This window comes from Bos indicus x Bos taurus, chromosome 15 (assembly GCF_003369695.1).
Source record: "Bos indicus x Bos taurus breed Angus x Brahman F1 hybrid chromosome 15, Bos_hybrid_MaternalHap_v2.0, whole genome shotgun sequence".
NCBI lineage: Eukaryota > Metazoa > Chordata > Mammalia > Artiodactyla > Bovidae > Bos > Bos indicus x Bos taurus.
Window position 1 is genome coordinate 53254935 of NC_040090.1, and position 16743 is coordinate 53271677.

The window sequence follows — 16743 nt, forward strand, 5'->3', positions numbered from 1 at the left end:
CTTTAATGTTAATAAGCAGCAAAATATAAGAAATCACCTGATCTGAAGGCACATTCTGTGCCTTAGCATGGAATGCTCTTAAGAAATGTCAAGTTCATATAAACTTCAGTATACTGTCATTTCTTCATTGAAGAAAATCATCTTAATAAATATAATGTGTAATATTTTAAACAATGGCATTATAATCAGAACCCTAACCAATCCATTCAGCAACTATCTGAGTGACCACTCTGTCAGGATCTATTCAGTTTTGGGAAAACAGCAGTGAACAAACAGAATAAAAGACATCTGCCCTAATGGAGCTTCATTCAGGGCAGAGGAGCAGGAATACAGACAGATAAAAATAAAGAAAAAAATATAAATTCTATGGACAAAAATAACACAGGAAAGGTGACAGAAAGCAAGGGGGATGAAATTTTAAGTAAATTGGTCAGGGAAGGCCCACTGAGAAGGTACTGAAAGGGGAACTCCCCGGGTCGGTAGGTGCCCAATATACTACTGGAGATCAATGGAGAAATAACTCCAGAAAGAATGAAGGGATGGAGCCAAAGCAAAAACAATACCCAGTTGTGGATGTGATTGGTGACAGAAGCAAGGTCTGATGCTGTAAAGAGCAATATTGCATAGGAACCTGAAATGTCAGGCCCATGAATCAAGGCAAATTGGAAGTGGTCAAACAGGAGATGGCAAGAGTGAACACTGACATTCTAGGAATCAGCGAACTAAAATGGACTGGAATGGGTGAATTTAACTCAGATGACCACTATATCTACTACTGTGGGCAGGAATCCCTTAGAAGAAATGGAGTAGCCATCATGGTCAACAAAAGACTCCAAAATGCAGTATTTGGATGCAATCTCAAAAACGACAGAATGATCTCTGTTCGTTTCCAAGGCAAACCATTCAATATCACAGTAATCCAAGTCTATGCCGCAACCAGTAATGCTGAAGAAGCTGAAGTTGAACGGTTCTATGAAGACCTACAAGACCTTTTAGAACTAACACCCAAAAAAGATGTCCTTTTCATTATAGGGGACTGGAATGCAAAAGTAGGAAGTCAAGAAACCCCTGGAGTAACAGGCAAATTTGGCCTTGGAGTACGGAATGAAGCAGGGCAAAGGCTAATAGAGATTTGCCAAGAGAACACACTGGTCATAAAAAACACTCTCTTCCAACAACATAAGAGAAGACTCTATACATGGACATCACCAGATGGTCAACACCGAAATTAGACTGATTATATTCTTTGCAGCCAAAGATGGAGAAGCTCTATACAGTCAGCAAAAACAAGACCAGGAGTTGACTGTGGCTCAGATCATGAACTCCTTATTGTCAAATTCAGATTTTATTGAAGAAAGTGGGGAAAACCACTAGACCACTGAGGTATGACCTAAATCAAATCCCTTATGATTATACAGTGGAAGTGAGAAATAGATTTAAGGGACTAGATCTGATAGAGTGCCTGGATGGAGGTTCGTGACATTGTACGGGAGACAGGGATCAAGGCCATCCCCATGGAAAAGAAATGCAAAAAAGCAAAATGGCTGTCTGGGGAGCCCTTACAAATAGCTGTGAAAAGAAGAGAAGCAAAAGCAAAGGAGAAAAGGAAAGATATAAGCATCTGAATGCAGAGTGCCAAAGAATAGCAAGGAGAGATAAGAAAGCCTTCCTCAGCGATCAATGCAAAGAAATAGAGGAAAACAACAGAATGAGAAAGACTAGAGATCTCTTCAAGAAAATTAGAGATACCAAGGGAACATTTCATGCAAAGATGGGCTCGAAAAAGGACAGAATGGTATGGACCTAACAGAAGCAGAAGATATTAAGAAGAGGTAGCAAGAATACACAGAAGAACTGTACAAAAAAGAGTTTCACGACCCAGATAATCACGATGGTGTGATCACTCACCTAGAGCCAGACATCCTGGAATGTGAAGTCAAGTGGGCCTTAGAAAGCATCACTACGAACAAAGCTAGTGGAGGTGATGGAATTCCAGTTGAGCTATTTCAAATCCTGAAAGATGATGCTGTGAAAGTGCTGCACTCAATATGCCAGCAAATTTGGAAAACTCAGCAGTGGCCACAGGACTGGAAAAGGTCAGTTTTCATTCCAATCCCAAAGAAAGGCAATGCCAAAGAATGCTCAAACTACCGCACAATTGCACTCATCTCACACGCTAGTAAAGTAATGCTCAAAATTCTCCAAGCAAGGCTTCAGCAGTACATGAATCATGAACTTCTAGATGTTCAAGTTGGTTTTAAAAAGACAGAGGAACCAGAGTTCAAATTGCCAACATCCGCTAGATCATCAAAAAAGCAAGAGAGTTCCAGAAAAACATCTATCTCTGCTTTATTGACTATGCCAAAGCCTTTGATTGTGTGGATCACAATAAACTGTGGAAAAGTCTGAAAGAGATGGGAATACCAGACCACCTGACCTGCCTCTTGAGAAACCTATATGCAGGTTAGGAAGCAACAGTTAGAACTGGACATGGAACAACAGACTGGTTCCAAATAGGAAAAGGAGTACGTCAAGGCTGTATATTGTCACCCTGCTTATTTAACTTATATGAAGAGTACATCATGAGAAACGCTGGGCTGGCAGAAGCACAAGCTGGAATCAAGACTGCTGGGAGAAATATCAATAACCTCAGATATGCAGATGATACCAGCCTTATGGCAGAAAGTGAAGAGGAACTAAAAAAGCCTCTTGATGAAAGTGAAAGAGGAGAGTGAAAAAGTTGGCTTAAAGCTCAACATTCAGAAAACTAAGAACATGGCATCCAGTCCCATCACTTCATGGGAAATAGATGGGGAAACAGTGGAAACAGTGTCAGACTTTATTTTGGGGGGCTTCAAAATCACTGCAGATGGTGATTGCAGCCATGAAATTAAAAGACGCTTACTCCTTGGAAGGAAAGTTATGACCAGCCTAGACAGCATATTGAAAAGCAGAGATATTACTTTGCCAACATAGGTCCGTCTAGTCAAGGCTATGGTTTTTTCAGTGGTCATGTATGGATGTGAGAGTTGGACTGTGAAGAAAGCTGAGCACCGAAGAATTGATGCTTTTGAACTGCGATGTTGGAGAAGACTCTTGAGAGTCCCTTGGACTGCAAGGAGATCCAACCAGTTCATCCTAAAGGAGATCAGTCCTGGGTGTTCATTGGAAAGAGTGAGGCTTAAGCTGAAACTCCAATTCTTTGGCCACCTCATGCGAAGAGTGGAAAAGACTCTGATGGTGGGAGGGATTGGGGGCAGAAGAAGAAGGGGACGACAGAGGATGAGATGGCTGGATGGCATCACCGACTCGATGGACATGAGTCTGAGTGAACTCCGGGAGTTGGTGATGGACAGGGAAGCCTGGTGTGCTGCGATTCATGGGGTCGCAAAGAGTCAGACACGACTGAGCGACTGAACTGAACTGAGATGTAGAGGTAGCTTTGTAATAAAATACAAAGAATATAGGGCAAGTCCTGGAGGAAGAGGGGGAGCCAAAATGTTTCTGTGTGAGTTTGTTTAAGATGGGAGAAATAACCATGTCTGCACGCTAATAGGGCTGATTCAGTAGAAAACAAAAGAACTGATGATGCAAGAGAGAAGGGGTACGTTTGCTAGAGTACCATCTTTGAGTAGGTATAAGAAAGCACGATCTGGATAAATAGGCGAAGAGGTAGTCTTGAACCAAAAGCAGAAAAATTCCTACATATCATCACATCAGGAGAGAAGGTCAAGCATATGGTATGACAGAGATAGGGTGACACCTCTGGAAGAAGTTATCTTCTATATGCTTTAAATTTCTCAAAGAAAAAAAAAAAAAAACAGCAAGGTCATCAGTTCTTGAGAAAAGAACAGGAGAGGAATTGATGGAGAGTTTAAAAAGAGAGAAGGTGTGAAACAGTCAAATAAGAGAACTGCAAATATGAAAGGACTAGAGACATGCAGCATGATTATCAGAGACGTATTAAGGGCTGTTATTTATCCTAGAGCAAGCATAATAATAAAACGCATTAGTTTAAAAACCTTATTAAGATTTCTATTGGTAAAATAAAACACTACTATTATCTACCATCATTTATATGAGTAAGATCTTTTCCATCCCTTTTTAGTTAAACTGGGCCTCCAAACTTCAAAGAGGCCAACCAGAGTCCAATTATACAAGTACTAACCTTTGGATCTTAAATATATATGTATATTTATATATACACATATATATTGTATTCTTTTTCATTCCCTTATCCTAAATATGCATATATATAAACCTATATATATACATATATATCCCTTAAAACCTTTTGTGAGAATTTATATACCTATAATTAACTTAGAAATGATAAAAAAAAAAAAACAGTCATGAGTAGTCAATAATTGAGATATAATACAGACGTCAGAAAGCACAATCAAGTCCAAAAACACGGGAGGGAAGACCAGAAGTAGGAGGCCAGTAATTCAGTATACTGAAGCAAAGACTGTAATATATTAACTTGGTAACTTACAGCAGATCGATCCAGGAAGAACTGATGGAACTCAAGGAAGACACGACGGGTCTCCTTGGAATTGGTCTGTTTATATAGGTCTGAATAGAGATAACAGAGCTGTAGTAGAGAAAGAAATGGGGAAGAAATCAAGAAAAATGTAATCTGCTAGATCCTCGTTGAGTAGAAATGTCTGAAACAAGTAGGTCACCATGAACAATGCAGTTATTACCATATAACCAAGCCTTTGAAAAATAAATTAGTAACATTTTAATCATCTTTCATATCTAATTTAGAAAACTGGCAGAAGTCTATCTACCCATCTTGCTAAAACTGAAAAGTTTCACGGTATTTGAATCAATTAAGAACTCTAAACTGGCTAAATCATGAAATACATTACCAATGTTGCAGGGTCAAACTGGGAAACTACATGGTGTAAGAAGACAGCCAAGTGAGCAGGGCGAGATTTTAGCAGTTCAATGCTCTGAAAACAGCTGCACTGCCCATTGATCTAGAAAAGTAAGTAAATATACATTAGTAACACCAACACATAAATGCAAAATGTCATGTCAGGTCAGTTAAATATGACTATCCCAATTTCACTTTGACCTTTCCTAAAAAATTCAAGGTTTAAAAAAACTTCACTAGAATTTATTATAAACAACATAGGCTATGGAATCTCTTCCTCTGAAAATAATCTCTTGGGAACAGGTTGGAAGAAAGACCATCCTGGGAGAATGCAAATCCAGAATATAATTATCAAAGAGCTCACAGGTCTACAAGTCAGTACACACACAAAAAAACAGGTTAATAACACTTCTAAAAATGTAAAGGGAGGCTTTTTGCCTAATAACAAAATAGGCGTCTTCCTTTTAGGCTAATCAAAGAGACGGTGGTAGGAAATGGAGTTGTGTGATTTTAAATAACACAACTCCTAGAATACTTGTATGTTTCCAAACGGCAATGAACACAGAAAGCAGCCAGAGCTGACCTTAACCTAGAATCATGTAAGTTAATCTAAACAAGTAACACCCATTCTGCACAATCTCTTTCAGAAAATATAAGAGGACTAAGACTTCTCAACTCAGATCTAAGAGCTCAGCATCAACCAACTATCAAAACCAAAGATATTACAAAAAAAGAAAACTACAGACTACTATCCCCCATAAACACACACACAAAAATCCTCAGCAAAATAATAGGACTGAATCCAATAATACTGGAAAAAGGAAAATAAATTATGACCAACTGGGGTTTCTCCCAGGAATGAAACAGGAATATCTGTTTCAAAATGCTAATAACACCAATTAATGTAATTTACCATGATATGTAGTTCCACATAAATTATATTAATGTAATGTAAATTTAATAACAACATCTGATGATCTCAGTCATTCAACAAAATTCAACATCTATTCATGATAAAACTCCTATCAAACTAAAAATAGAAGGAAACTTCCTCAATTAAAAAAAAAGTATCTATGGCTAACATCATATTAATAATAAATGACTGAATGCATTCTTCCTAAGATTGAGGATAAGGCCAGGAAGGCCAGGATGCCCTGTCTCACCACAGTGATTCAGCCTCATACTGGAAATCCTAACCAGCGCAGTAAAGGTAATAACAAGAAATAAAAGATAAACACTGGGAAACAAGCAAATAAAAACTGTCAGTTATTTACATAGAAAAATCTTAAAAAGTTAATTTTAAAAACCTCTTTGAAGTAGTTAGTTTACTAAAAGATCACATGAGCTTACTAACAAGGACAAGAATAAAGCCAATCACATTCCTATATACCATCAATAAACAACCAGAATTTGAAAATTTTTTAAAAATTTATAAGAACATCCCCCTTCTCCCAAGATAAAATACGTAGGTAAAAATCAATGACTTCTTATCAGCTTCAAGAGCAAGGCCATTTCTATTGGTCAAAGCTAAAATAAGCAATTAACCCAAACAAGTAAACAATTAATCTTAGTTCTAATGAGCTTCAAATCTTTATCAATATAATTTCAATCTCCAGAAACTGTTCATTTTTGCAATAAATCAAACATCTTAGAAAATTAATAATTTGGTTTTTAGAAAGAAAAAGTCATCACCTGTTCATGTTCACTACCAAAGTCATCGTCTTCTGCTCCAATAATATGAGGTGCCACACGGGTAGAGGGACTCCCAACAAGCGACTGAGTGTCCTGGAAACATTCATAGAGAAGGAACAGAAAAATTGCCTGGTGGTCAATTTCAGAGACAGAATAAAGCCAAACTATCAAAAAGACATGGTTCACTAAACTGACTGGATTTCTTTTCCTTTTCTTTAGGTACTTTATTTTCAAAGTGGTTCTCAAATTTTCCAGTATTGATTGTTTCTTGGTCAGGGGGAGGGGGAGAAAACATTTCCCCTAGAAATAATAAACATCCTCTGTTTATACACCCTTGTTTATCTGGTTCTAATCCCTGTCTGTAGGCTTCATTTATTGTTTCATATATATCTAGACCTTGTTACAGAAAGAAATTAAGCTGGCTTACACAAACAGTTACAATTTTTAACAGTGAACGAAGGCCACAGGACAAAGGAAAAATGGCACTGTTGACATTTTGGGCCAGATGATTCTTCGTTGTGGGGGCTGTCCTATGCACTGTAGGGTCCGGAGTGGCATACTTGGCCACTGCCCACCCACAAGATGCCAGGAGCAGCCTCCCGGCCATGACAATCAAAAATGTTTCCAGACCTTGCCAAATGTGCCCTGAGGGACAAAATCATTCCTGGTTGAAAATCATTGGCATAATGCAATAAAATATTCAAGTAATCACACAAACACTGCTATAGAAATGACGGTAACAAGATTGTAAAATAAATTGTAGGCTGGCAGCCCTCACTCCCTTACACATTTGGATTTGGCATGAAAAGGGGAGTGTTGGAACATTAGTATATAATGCAAAAAGTATGGGATATTTGAATACCACAAATACAGAAATGGAAGACCATATAGTACTAGAAGAAATAGTAAATTTGGAACAAATATGAAAAAAACTGAGTTTGGCTCAAACCTGACAGCAGTTGAATGCTGTAGGATCTGGGGTTGAGCAAAGGGAGTGAGGCTATGGTGACATGGGAGTTATCTGCACAGCAGTTACAGCTGCAACTATGTACATGGACCCACAAGCTATAAATTAAGTGACTAATAAACACACAGCTGCAGTTTTTCTTCATTAAGTGTGTTGCAACTCTAAGTATTTGCATTGCCTAAACTTGATTCTGCCTTTCTGTACTCTTGCTTTTTAAACCACAAGGCTTTAATATTTTTTTAAAAATGAGGTGAAGCAGAAATTTTATTTGTTTAGAGTATTAGTGAGACAACTTTTCATTTTACAGCAGACTTGAGGTTTCTGATTTTTCAACAGTCCTTATGTTGCTAATAACAGATGAATCATAATATGCTATTAAATCTTTTACTATAAAACTTTATACAAGTCCTAATCTTAAAAAATAAAATCAGAATGCTAAAAATATTCAATTAGGGATTTACAAGATCTAGCAACTCCATTTCTGATTATATACTCAAAAGAACTGAAGGAAGAACTTAAATGGGTATTTATTTATACATCCATGTTCAGAGTAGCATTATTCATGACAGCCAGAAGGAAAACCACCCAAGTGTTCACTGATGAATGAATGGATAAACCAAATGTGGTATATACACACAATGGATTATTATTCAGCCTTAAAAAGGAAGGAAATTCTGCTACATGCTAAGTCACTGATCAAACTTGAAGACATTATGCTCAGTGAAATCAGCTGGCCACAAAAGGACAAATATATATTCTACTTATTATGCGGTTCCTAGTCAGATTCGAAGGGACAGAAAGTAGAATGGTGTTTGCCAGGGCTGGAGAGAGGAGATAATGGAAGTTCGTGGACACCAAGTTACAGCTGGGGAAGGTGAAAAAGTTTGAGAGATAGATGTGCTGATGGTTGCATAATGATGTGAATCTAACTTAATGACAAAATGAATTTAAAAATGGTTAAATTGTATATTTTATTTATTTGTATTTTACTATAAAAAAATTTAACCACATAATAATACTATGTAGCAGCTATTTTCCAATCTTTATTAAATTTCTTTAATAAGTTTAAGCTTTTTCTCCAAATTACACACACACACACACACACATCAGTTATGTCTGTCATTGAAGTATAAGGAAAGTCACTATCATTTCATTGATTTCATACTCACAGTGTCCTGAATTGCTTCACTTTTTTCTGGGTTTTCCTCTAGATAAATCCTCTCTTTCAAGCCACTCTTGGGACTCTAATGAAAATAAAAAAAACAAAAACCGACGTGTTCATTTCAACAGGCCCACCAACGGAGATAAGAAAAAGCAATGTGAAAGAATAATGTTCTGAATGTCACATTTGTGTTTGTGACTATTAAATATCTTTCATATAATATTTGGCTCTGCTATTTTTTACCTGACTTTGGGAAGTCACTTATTCATTAGGCTTTTAAGTCTTATGTTGATAAAATAATTTCATCTTCAGGCTTGAGGGTTAATGTCTATCAAATAATTCTAATCAGATATATTACATATTTCAAGCTCATTAAGTCAAAATCAAACTCTACTTCCTCTAAATCCCTCTGTCCCAAACTATTCTTTCTATCCAAGTTAAAAGCATTTCTGCCTACTTATATGAAGGAAAATGAGCTTCTATTTTTCTGTTCCTACCTTATGTAAACTGATTTATGGATTCTTACAAAATTTACATGGTATGTTTGGGATGACTTAATGTAAAATACACACTCTATGATACACAAAGCTTCAATTCTGGCAGATGAGGAACACTCCAAGCAATGGGAGCCATTCTTCAGAGCAGCTGAAAATGAGATGCAAGAGATTTTTGTGTGAATGCCTATACAGAAGATATATGCTATCTGTATATATAATGTGTATGAGAGACAGAGAACAGTAATTTCAAATATAAGCCCCACCTGGGAGAAATGGATGACTCTAGGTTAAGAGGTAGGACAGATCAAGCTAGAATAATCTTATCACACCAAAAAGAAAGAAACCTATGTTACTGGGGAGTCATGTCAAAAGGACACAGAAGACAACTTGAGAAAGAACACACTAGTCCCCTCAAAAGGGACAATTTAATAAGTATCAAAAAGAAAAATGACTGTAATGGACTGAAATGCAGTAAGAAACAGGTTAAAAATCTGTGAATTCAAAATATTACACATCTACACACATATGTGCAAACATCCCCACATTTAGTGACCTTCAGAGTATGTCAGGCACCAATTCTTCTGAAAACAGATACGTAAGGGAAAATAATCAAATATTTGTCTTGAATTTCCCGTATAAGCTACATTTTACAGCAACTTAAAAGCTAGAAGGGAAAATTCTTTATAAAATAATTCCATTTAATGAATATAGGACGAATGACAAAATTATACCATTTTGAAATCCCTTATTAAATAATGGATGCAGGCATTTTTGCTATCAATGGAAGTAAAAACATCAGATAAAAACTTAGTGGAGAAATTTATAAGGAAGGAATTATGCTGATTTAATCTGCATACCTTATACAAACTTAACAATTGTAAAAAGACAACCAGACATTCTCCTCCTAATGTGGTGTAACAGGATATACACAGTACCACCCATGAATTGTTCTTGCCAAACAACAACCTTCAATCCTTAATCTTTTCAAGACTCTAGATCTTACTATCAATTTTCAGGAAATATATACCAGATGAATATGCTTAACACCTCCATGAAAATACAATTAGAATGTGGGTAGTTCTATTGGACATATGACCCAGTTTAACAAAAAAAATAGTAAGAAAAAAAAAGAGGAAGGAACTATCATAAATTAAGAGATTTATCAACCAAAGACTGAAGCTGTTGACTGGATCCTGCCTCAAATAAACCTACTGTAAAAAGATTATTATAAGACTATTAGGCTAATCACATTGCATGTTAAGAAAATATTAATGAAGATTTGATAATGCTACTATGGCTCTAACTTAAGTCTTTTTTTCCTCCCAAAGACGCATGTTAATGAAATAATACCTTGGATTTACTTTAAAATATCCAGTATATGGAGAGTACGAGGAATGAAGGAATACAGACAAAAGTAAGTTTAAGCACTTGTTGATGACTCTGAGCTGGGTGATTAGGTACATGCGGGAGTTTATTATCTTAGTCTATTTTTGAGTAAGTTTGTTGTTTTTTAAATTATTTATTTATTTATTTTTGGCTGCACTAGGTCTTTGACGCTGCTCGTGGGCTCTCTTTAGTTGTGTGTGGGGCCTTCTCTCTAACTGAGGCGAGCAGGCTTCTCACTGCGGTGGCTTCTCCCGTTGTGCAGCATGGCCTCTAGGCACACAGGCTTCAGCAGCTGTGGTTTGTGGGCTCAGGAGCTGTGGCACGCAGGCTCTAGAGTCTGGGCTCGGTAGTTGTGGCACACGGGTTAACTGCCTTGCAGCATGTGGGGGCTTAGTTCCTGCACCAGGGATGAAACCTGTGTCCCTTGCATTGGCAGGCGGATTCTTAACCACTGATCACCAGAGAAATTCCTCAAAGTAACTTTTAAATTAAACATCAGCTGCAAAATGAAAATCAAAGAGGCAAACGCTCTAAGTTTTCGATGATAATTTGCGATCAAAGGAAATCAGTCCTGAATATTCACTGGAAGGACTGATGCTGAAGCTCAAGCTCCAATACTTTGGCCACCCAGTGTGAAGAACTGACTCTTTAGAAAAGGACCTGATGCTGGGAAAGATTGAAGGCAGGAGGATAAGGGGATGACAGAGGATGAGATGGCTGGGTGGCATAACCAACTTGATGGACAGGAGTTTGAGCAAACTCTGGGAGTTGGTGATGGACAGGGGAGCCTGACATGCTGCAGTCCATGGGGTCAGAGAGTCAGACACGACTGAACTGAACTGAGCTTCTCTTATGAGAAGTACATCCATGGGCATGTGAGTATTCTTTAAAGCCTTCTCTGAGGTGAGGAAGAGCAGGGAATTTCACAATGCTAATGATATCACAAACACCATAAGGAGGTTATTTTATAAAAAGGAGCAGAAAATGGAAAAAATGTAAGGCATTGATTGGTTCCTATAATCTTAATATAGTACAACTGAAACAAACACTGAAATCCATAAGCTAAAAGCAGCAAATCTCTAGCTTCAAAAAGACACCTGTAGGAACAACATGAGTTTGTTACATGTTCAGTGAGTAGTCTTCACTGTATTGCCTCACATGTGGATTTCCACAGCATCCACTTATTTGGCCTCAATTGCCTCATCTATAAAATGGTGACATTTGCTTTTTTAAGATCACTATGAGAGTTAAAAAGAGTAACTGTAAAGCATTAGGTACAACTACTGTCACAAAGTAGGTATTCAATAGATGGTGACAATTTATCAGCCATTTAACACACATTTGTCAAGTTCCTCTTAAGCCAAGTAGTCGTCTTTTCTTACTGATCTCCCTGTCTATTTACTTCGTTTTCGACAAGGACATGTTTCTGGCTGTGCCTCTCTTCTGCATGCAAGATACAGCCCAAACTCTACTCATTCACTCTTGTTCAAAGACCAATTAGACACCAGACACATGTCGAACAGTCTGAATTCACTGGACTGCCTGTTTCTACACTTGCCAATTCACTCTGTATTTCATAAAGTGATATTTCTAAGCCACAGATTTTATGGTTAACATTTCTGTAAATAAGATAAAATTCAAATTTTTCATTTCCATCACTTGTTCTGAGTTCCTACAATCTCATTGTCTTCAGAGATATAAAGTCAAATATGATGGTGTGTTGCTTTAGAGACATCTAAACTTAGAAACATCTACCACTAGAAACATCTAATGGGAGAGATAAGCCATGCAATCAGAGAGGAGATGCAGCACTGAATCAAACAGAAGAAATGTGAGGATTCCCAGAAGCAGCACTGCTAGAACAAGTTATAACTTGAACTCAAGACTTTGCTTGTAAGATCAACTCCAGCCATTTTAGCATTAATATAATCCTAGTACACCTGTAAAATTTTCACTGCTCTCCCAAAATATAATGCATTTTCAGACCTTGGAGCCTTTGAGTGCTGGTATTTTGAAATTAGGTAGAGGCAATCACTTACTAGCTGAGTAAGTTTGGCAAGTTAGCTAACTCGCTTTGGCCTCAGTTTTTCCTTTTGTTTAAGTAATAACAATAGTACTACTTCATCAGGCTGTTCTGAGAATTAACTAAGATAAAAAATGTATAACACCTATTATAGCTGATGGTATTAATACATATGCTCAATAAATGTAAGCTACTATAATTCTTTTCTTGAGGCAAAATTGAAATCTATCATCAAGATAATTAGCCTATCTAATCATAATACTCCTATTAGTATCTTTCAAAATAAAAATATCCTCAAATCTTCCTTGCACGAGGAACTGAGTCACTGGGCCTAAGCATCAAGATACCCTAAATGGTGGTGGCTTAGACAAGTGGCTTTCAATTTTTTTTTTTTTTTTTACAACCTCTACTATGAGAAATTTTACATTATTAACCAACGTGTGCACATACACACACAGCTATACATGTGTACAAATGCACACAATGTGTGCATGTGTGTATACAACAAAAGTCACAAAAAGTAACACTTACCTCCTTTACATGCAAAGCACTCTTATTTCTTATTCTATTCTTTTTTAAAAAAAAAAATACTGGCCCCAACCCACTAAACTGATTTTATGACCCACGTTGGAAAAAAACACTGACTTACAACAGATTATTTTCTTCATCATTTTTAAGAAGGGTGATCTATTTTGAAGTAATTATTCCTATTACTGCATACTACTTACAAAGTATTGCTGAGCATATAACACTTAAGTATTCATATAACTGTGACACTACATCATATTCAGCTTAAAATATTTTCTTTTTTTTTTTTAATTTTATTTTATTTTTAAACTTGACATAATTGTATTAGTTTTGCCAAATATCAAAATGAATCCATCACAGGTATACATGTGCTCTTTCTTATCATCTTAACAGCTATCCATGTTCATCTGGCAATTTTTGGGTTAACCAAGAAAGAATTACTAAACATGGGCTATTAGCTGAAGTCTAAGAGGACTAAGGCTTTTCCTCTTTGAAATGGCAAAGTGCCCCATGATTCGAGACTGAGTCACTCTGACCACAAATGGAATATTAACATGCTCTTAAAGATATCAACAGTTGGCCTCTCGGTTCAGTAAGAAAGCACCGGCATTATTAACTTCTCTACCCACAAACAAGACGCCTGCTGGGAAATTCCATCTCCTTAAAAGAAACATTTGGCAATGGTGTCCAGGGGAAAAAGTGAACTCTGGAATTAAAAGCTCATATACAACAGGGTCCAGAATTTCTGCTCATCAAATTGCTATATTAAAGATGATGGTGACCCTGAGGGATGGGATGGGGAGGGAGGTGGGAGGAGGGGTTCAGGATGGGGGGCACATGTACACCCATGGCTGATTCATCTCAGTGTATGGCAAAAACCACTACAATATTGTAAAGTAATTAGCCTCCAATTAAAATAAATTAATTAATTTAAAAGATGATGGCGATAAAAAGAAAGTAAAAAGAATGCCTGTAGTTCCTATAACTTACAATCAAATCTGGAAGTGGGGCTGTAGAGAAAAACACCAAAATACAAGTGCAGAACACTCACATCAGCACTGTCACTACCGGGCCGAGAAGCGTCTCCGCTGCCACAGTCAAGTCTGCCTAGCCCATCACCAGGATCTGCTTCTCCTTCACCCACTGCTAGCCCGTCAGCTAGCGGCTTGGAGGATGTAACTACAGCTCCATCCTAAAACAGATTAGGCACACATACATTAAAAACAAACAACAACAAAAAAACTCTTTCGTTATTGACCGCATAAAGAAACAGAGTCACACTGCAACCTCAATGGAGACTGTAAAAAGTTGGCCAGTTTGATGTGATCAAGAATCACTAAAAGTTCTAAAAGTCAAAGGCATAAATAACTATTAATGCTGTGGTTCTAAAATGGCATGACCTTGAAGACAGGGAAAGTGATATTTCAATAAAGAGAATAAATATTCAAACTTCCAAATAAAAGCAAAAAGATAAAATAGTTTAACTTATGTAATTAATATTCCCTGCCTGTTAATAAAGATTATGACACTATAACTTGTGGTTAATTGCCTTCCAACACTTTACAACTTCAATAAATTGCCAATTCTGGGACGCAATGCTCTACTGCAAACTATTATAAGCTTTTAAATTAGGAACCACAGTTTTACTCTTGGAACCGAGTAAGATTGCTGTCTTTGCTCAGTAGTAACAACAACATAAAACATTACTTATGTCAATTACTACTAAGGCAGAATACTCAAAACTTCATATAGCTAATGGAACTAAAAGAAAAAAAAAAAAATGTGTAATGAAAAGTACACTGAACCCGGAAGTCAAGAGGCCTTAAAAATGTGTGATCTTGTATGAGTCATTTAACCAAGGTTTCTCAACCATGGCATGATTTTTTTTAACTTTAAAACGAGCAGATTAGGATAGATGATTGCTGTGTGAAGCTACAGACCTAACTCATGAAGAATAACAAATAAGCAGCTTTTACTCATTGCTCCATATACCAAATCTAAACATTACAGAATATAAATCTGGTTGACATACAATGCTGAGCTATTCTTCTAATGAGACTATCATCCTCATAACTTACACCTATATAGCTAATCTATTTTTAAATTTAAAATATAGTCATTAAGAACATGAATGTGTTTTAAATTCATCAGACTGAGTTTAAATTCCAGTTCCATGTTCCATTTAGCTACATGACCACAGACAAGTTATTTAACTTATCCAAGTTTTCTTTAAGTGTTTATGTAAAATGCGGGGAAACAACAGTAATATCTAATCTCAGAGGGTTGTTTTGCAGATTAAGTATGAAAAATTATATATCCCTACTTAAAATATAATTGCCGGTCTGTTTTCAAATGGCAGAATAAACCTCAAAATGGAAATACATGTATTTAAATACATTTCAGTAATTTGTCGTATCAAAGCAAAAACACTCAATTCATTCTAAAATTACTGTGGAACAAAGAAGTATGATATCATGACCAAACAATCAGAGGCCTACATTTCTTTTTTTTCGCATTTTTTTTAGTTGACCATTATTTCTGTAACATCCTACACAGGACATCCTGTTGGCCTATACTAGAAAAAATAACTTTTAAAAGGGCTAACTGTAATACCGTCTGACACATTCCCAGAAGAAAATTCTCCGGCAAAATGGCGCGCAGCACTTTTAACAGTGATGTTACCTGAGCAGAGCCTGTGGCTTTGGATAACTGCTCTTGCAGCTGAGGAATGTGTTTCTTGGCCTCTTGGATCTCTTTTAGCAATCTCTGAGCAGGTGTTCGGTTGTAGTCTTCCTGCAATAGCTGAAAAGTTATAAAAATATTTCAAGAATTAACTACTTACGTCAAGAAAATATCTGAAAAGTCCATTCTTAATCAATAAAATAGCTGATGGCACTGATTATCAATAGTGTCTGATTATGATAAGTACCAACTCAACTATGCCCACTCATGTTTTTACTGGCCTGTAAATAGCCCCATTTCTAACTTAGTACCTGAAGCCGTTCCTGTTCTTTCTGTAACATTTTTCTCAGAATTTCTACTTTCTGGTTATGAACCACATTGTTTTCTTCCTAGAAAAAGAAAAAACAAACAAACAAAAAAAACCAAGAACCAACACAAGGAAAGTGAAGCTAAAATATGTATTGAAAATGAGTCATACGATGTTACATTTCAGCTCCAATTTTCAATACCTATCAGGATTTTCTTTATTTCCGGTGGTTATGACACCAAGCTTTCAGATATGACACTGAAGATAAAAGGTTATAGGGAAATTTCAACCTTTCTATTTCACTTTTGATAAAAAACACTAAAATGTTAATATCACATTCAAAAAACACTAAATGTTAATATCAGTTGGAGAAATGAAGTTGACTTAAATGTAAGAATAGTATCTTATACTTTGCCCTCCCTTGGATCTTTACTATCAAATCCCTTGCATGGCTCAAATTCCCAGTATTTCCTACCTGAAATATTAAGACCACTCCCTAATACATCTCCTGCCATTTCTCACAGTTTTATAACCCTATGATATTTTATCAAATTAGTCTTCCTAAAATCTTGCTATAATCACATCAGTCAAAAAATATGTAATATATCCTTAATGAT

At 36.5% G+C, this 16743-nt stretch overlaps 1 protein-coding gene across 2 annotated transcripts in view; it reads right to left on the bottom strand.

Annotated features, from left to right (window-relative positions):
* The window catches only part of ARHGEF12 (Rho guanine nucleotide exchange factor 12), a 167569-nt gene that overhangs the window by 39769 nt on the left and 111057 nt on the right, over positions 1-16743 (bottom strand). For both annotated transcript variants that reach the window (XM_027563464.1, XM_027563463.1), the window contains 7 exons: positions 16131-16208; positions 15820-15939; positions 14189-14329; positions 8711-8785; positions 6575-6667; positions 4875-4985; positions 4496-4594 (listed from right to left, as the gene is read on the bottom strand). In XM_027563464.1, the coding sequence (XP_027419265.1) occupies positions 4496-4594; positions 4875-4985; positions 6575-6667; positions 8711-8785; positions 14189-14329; positions 15820-15939; positions 16131-16208 (717 nt within the window). The remainder of the gene's footprint in view (positions 1-4495; positions 4595-4874; positions 4986-6574; positions 6668-8710; positions 8786-14188; positions 14330-15819; positions 15940-16130; positions 16209-16743) is intronic.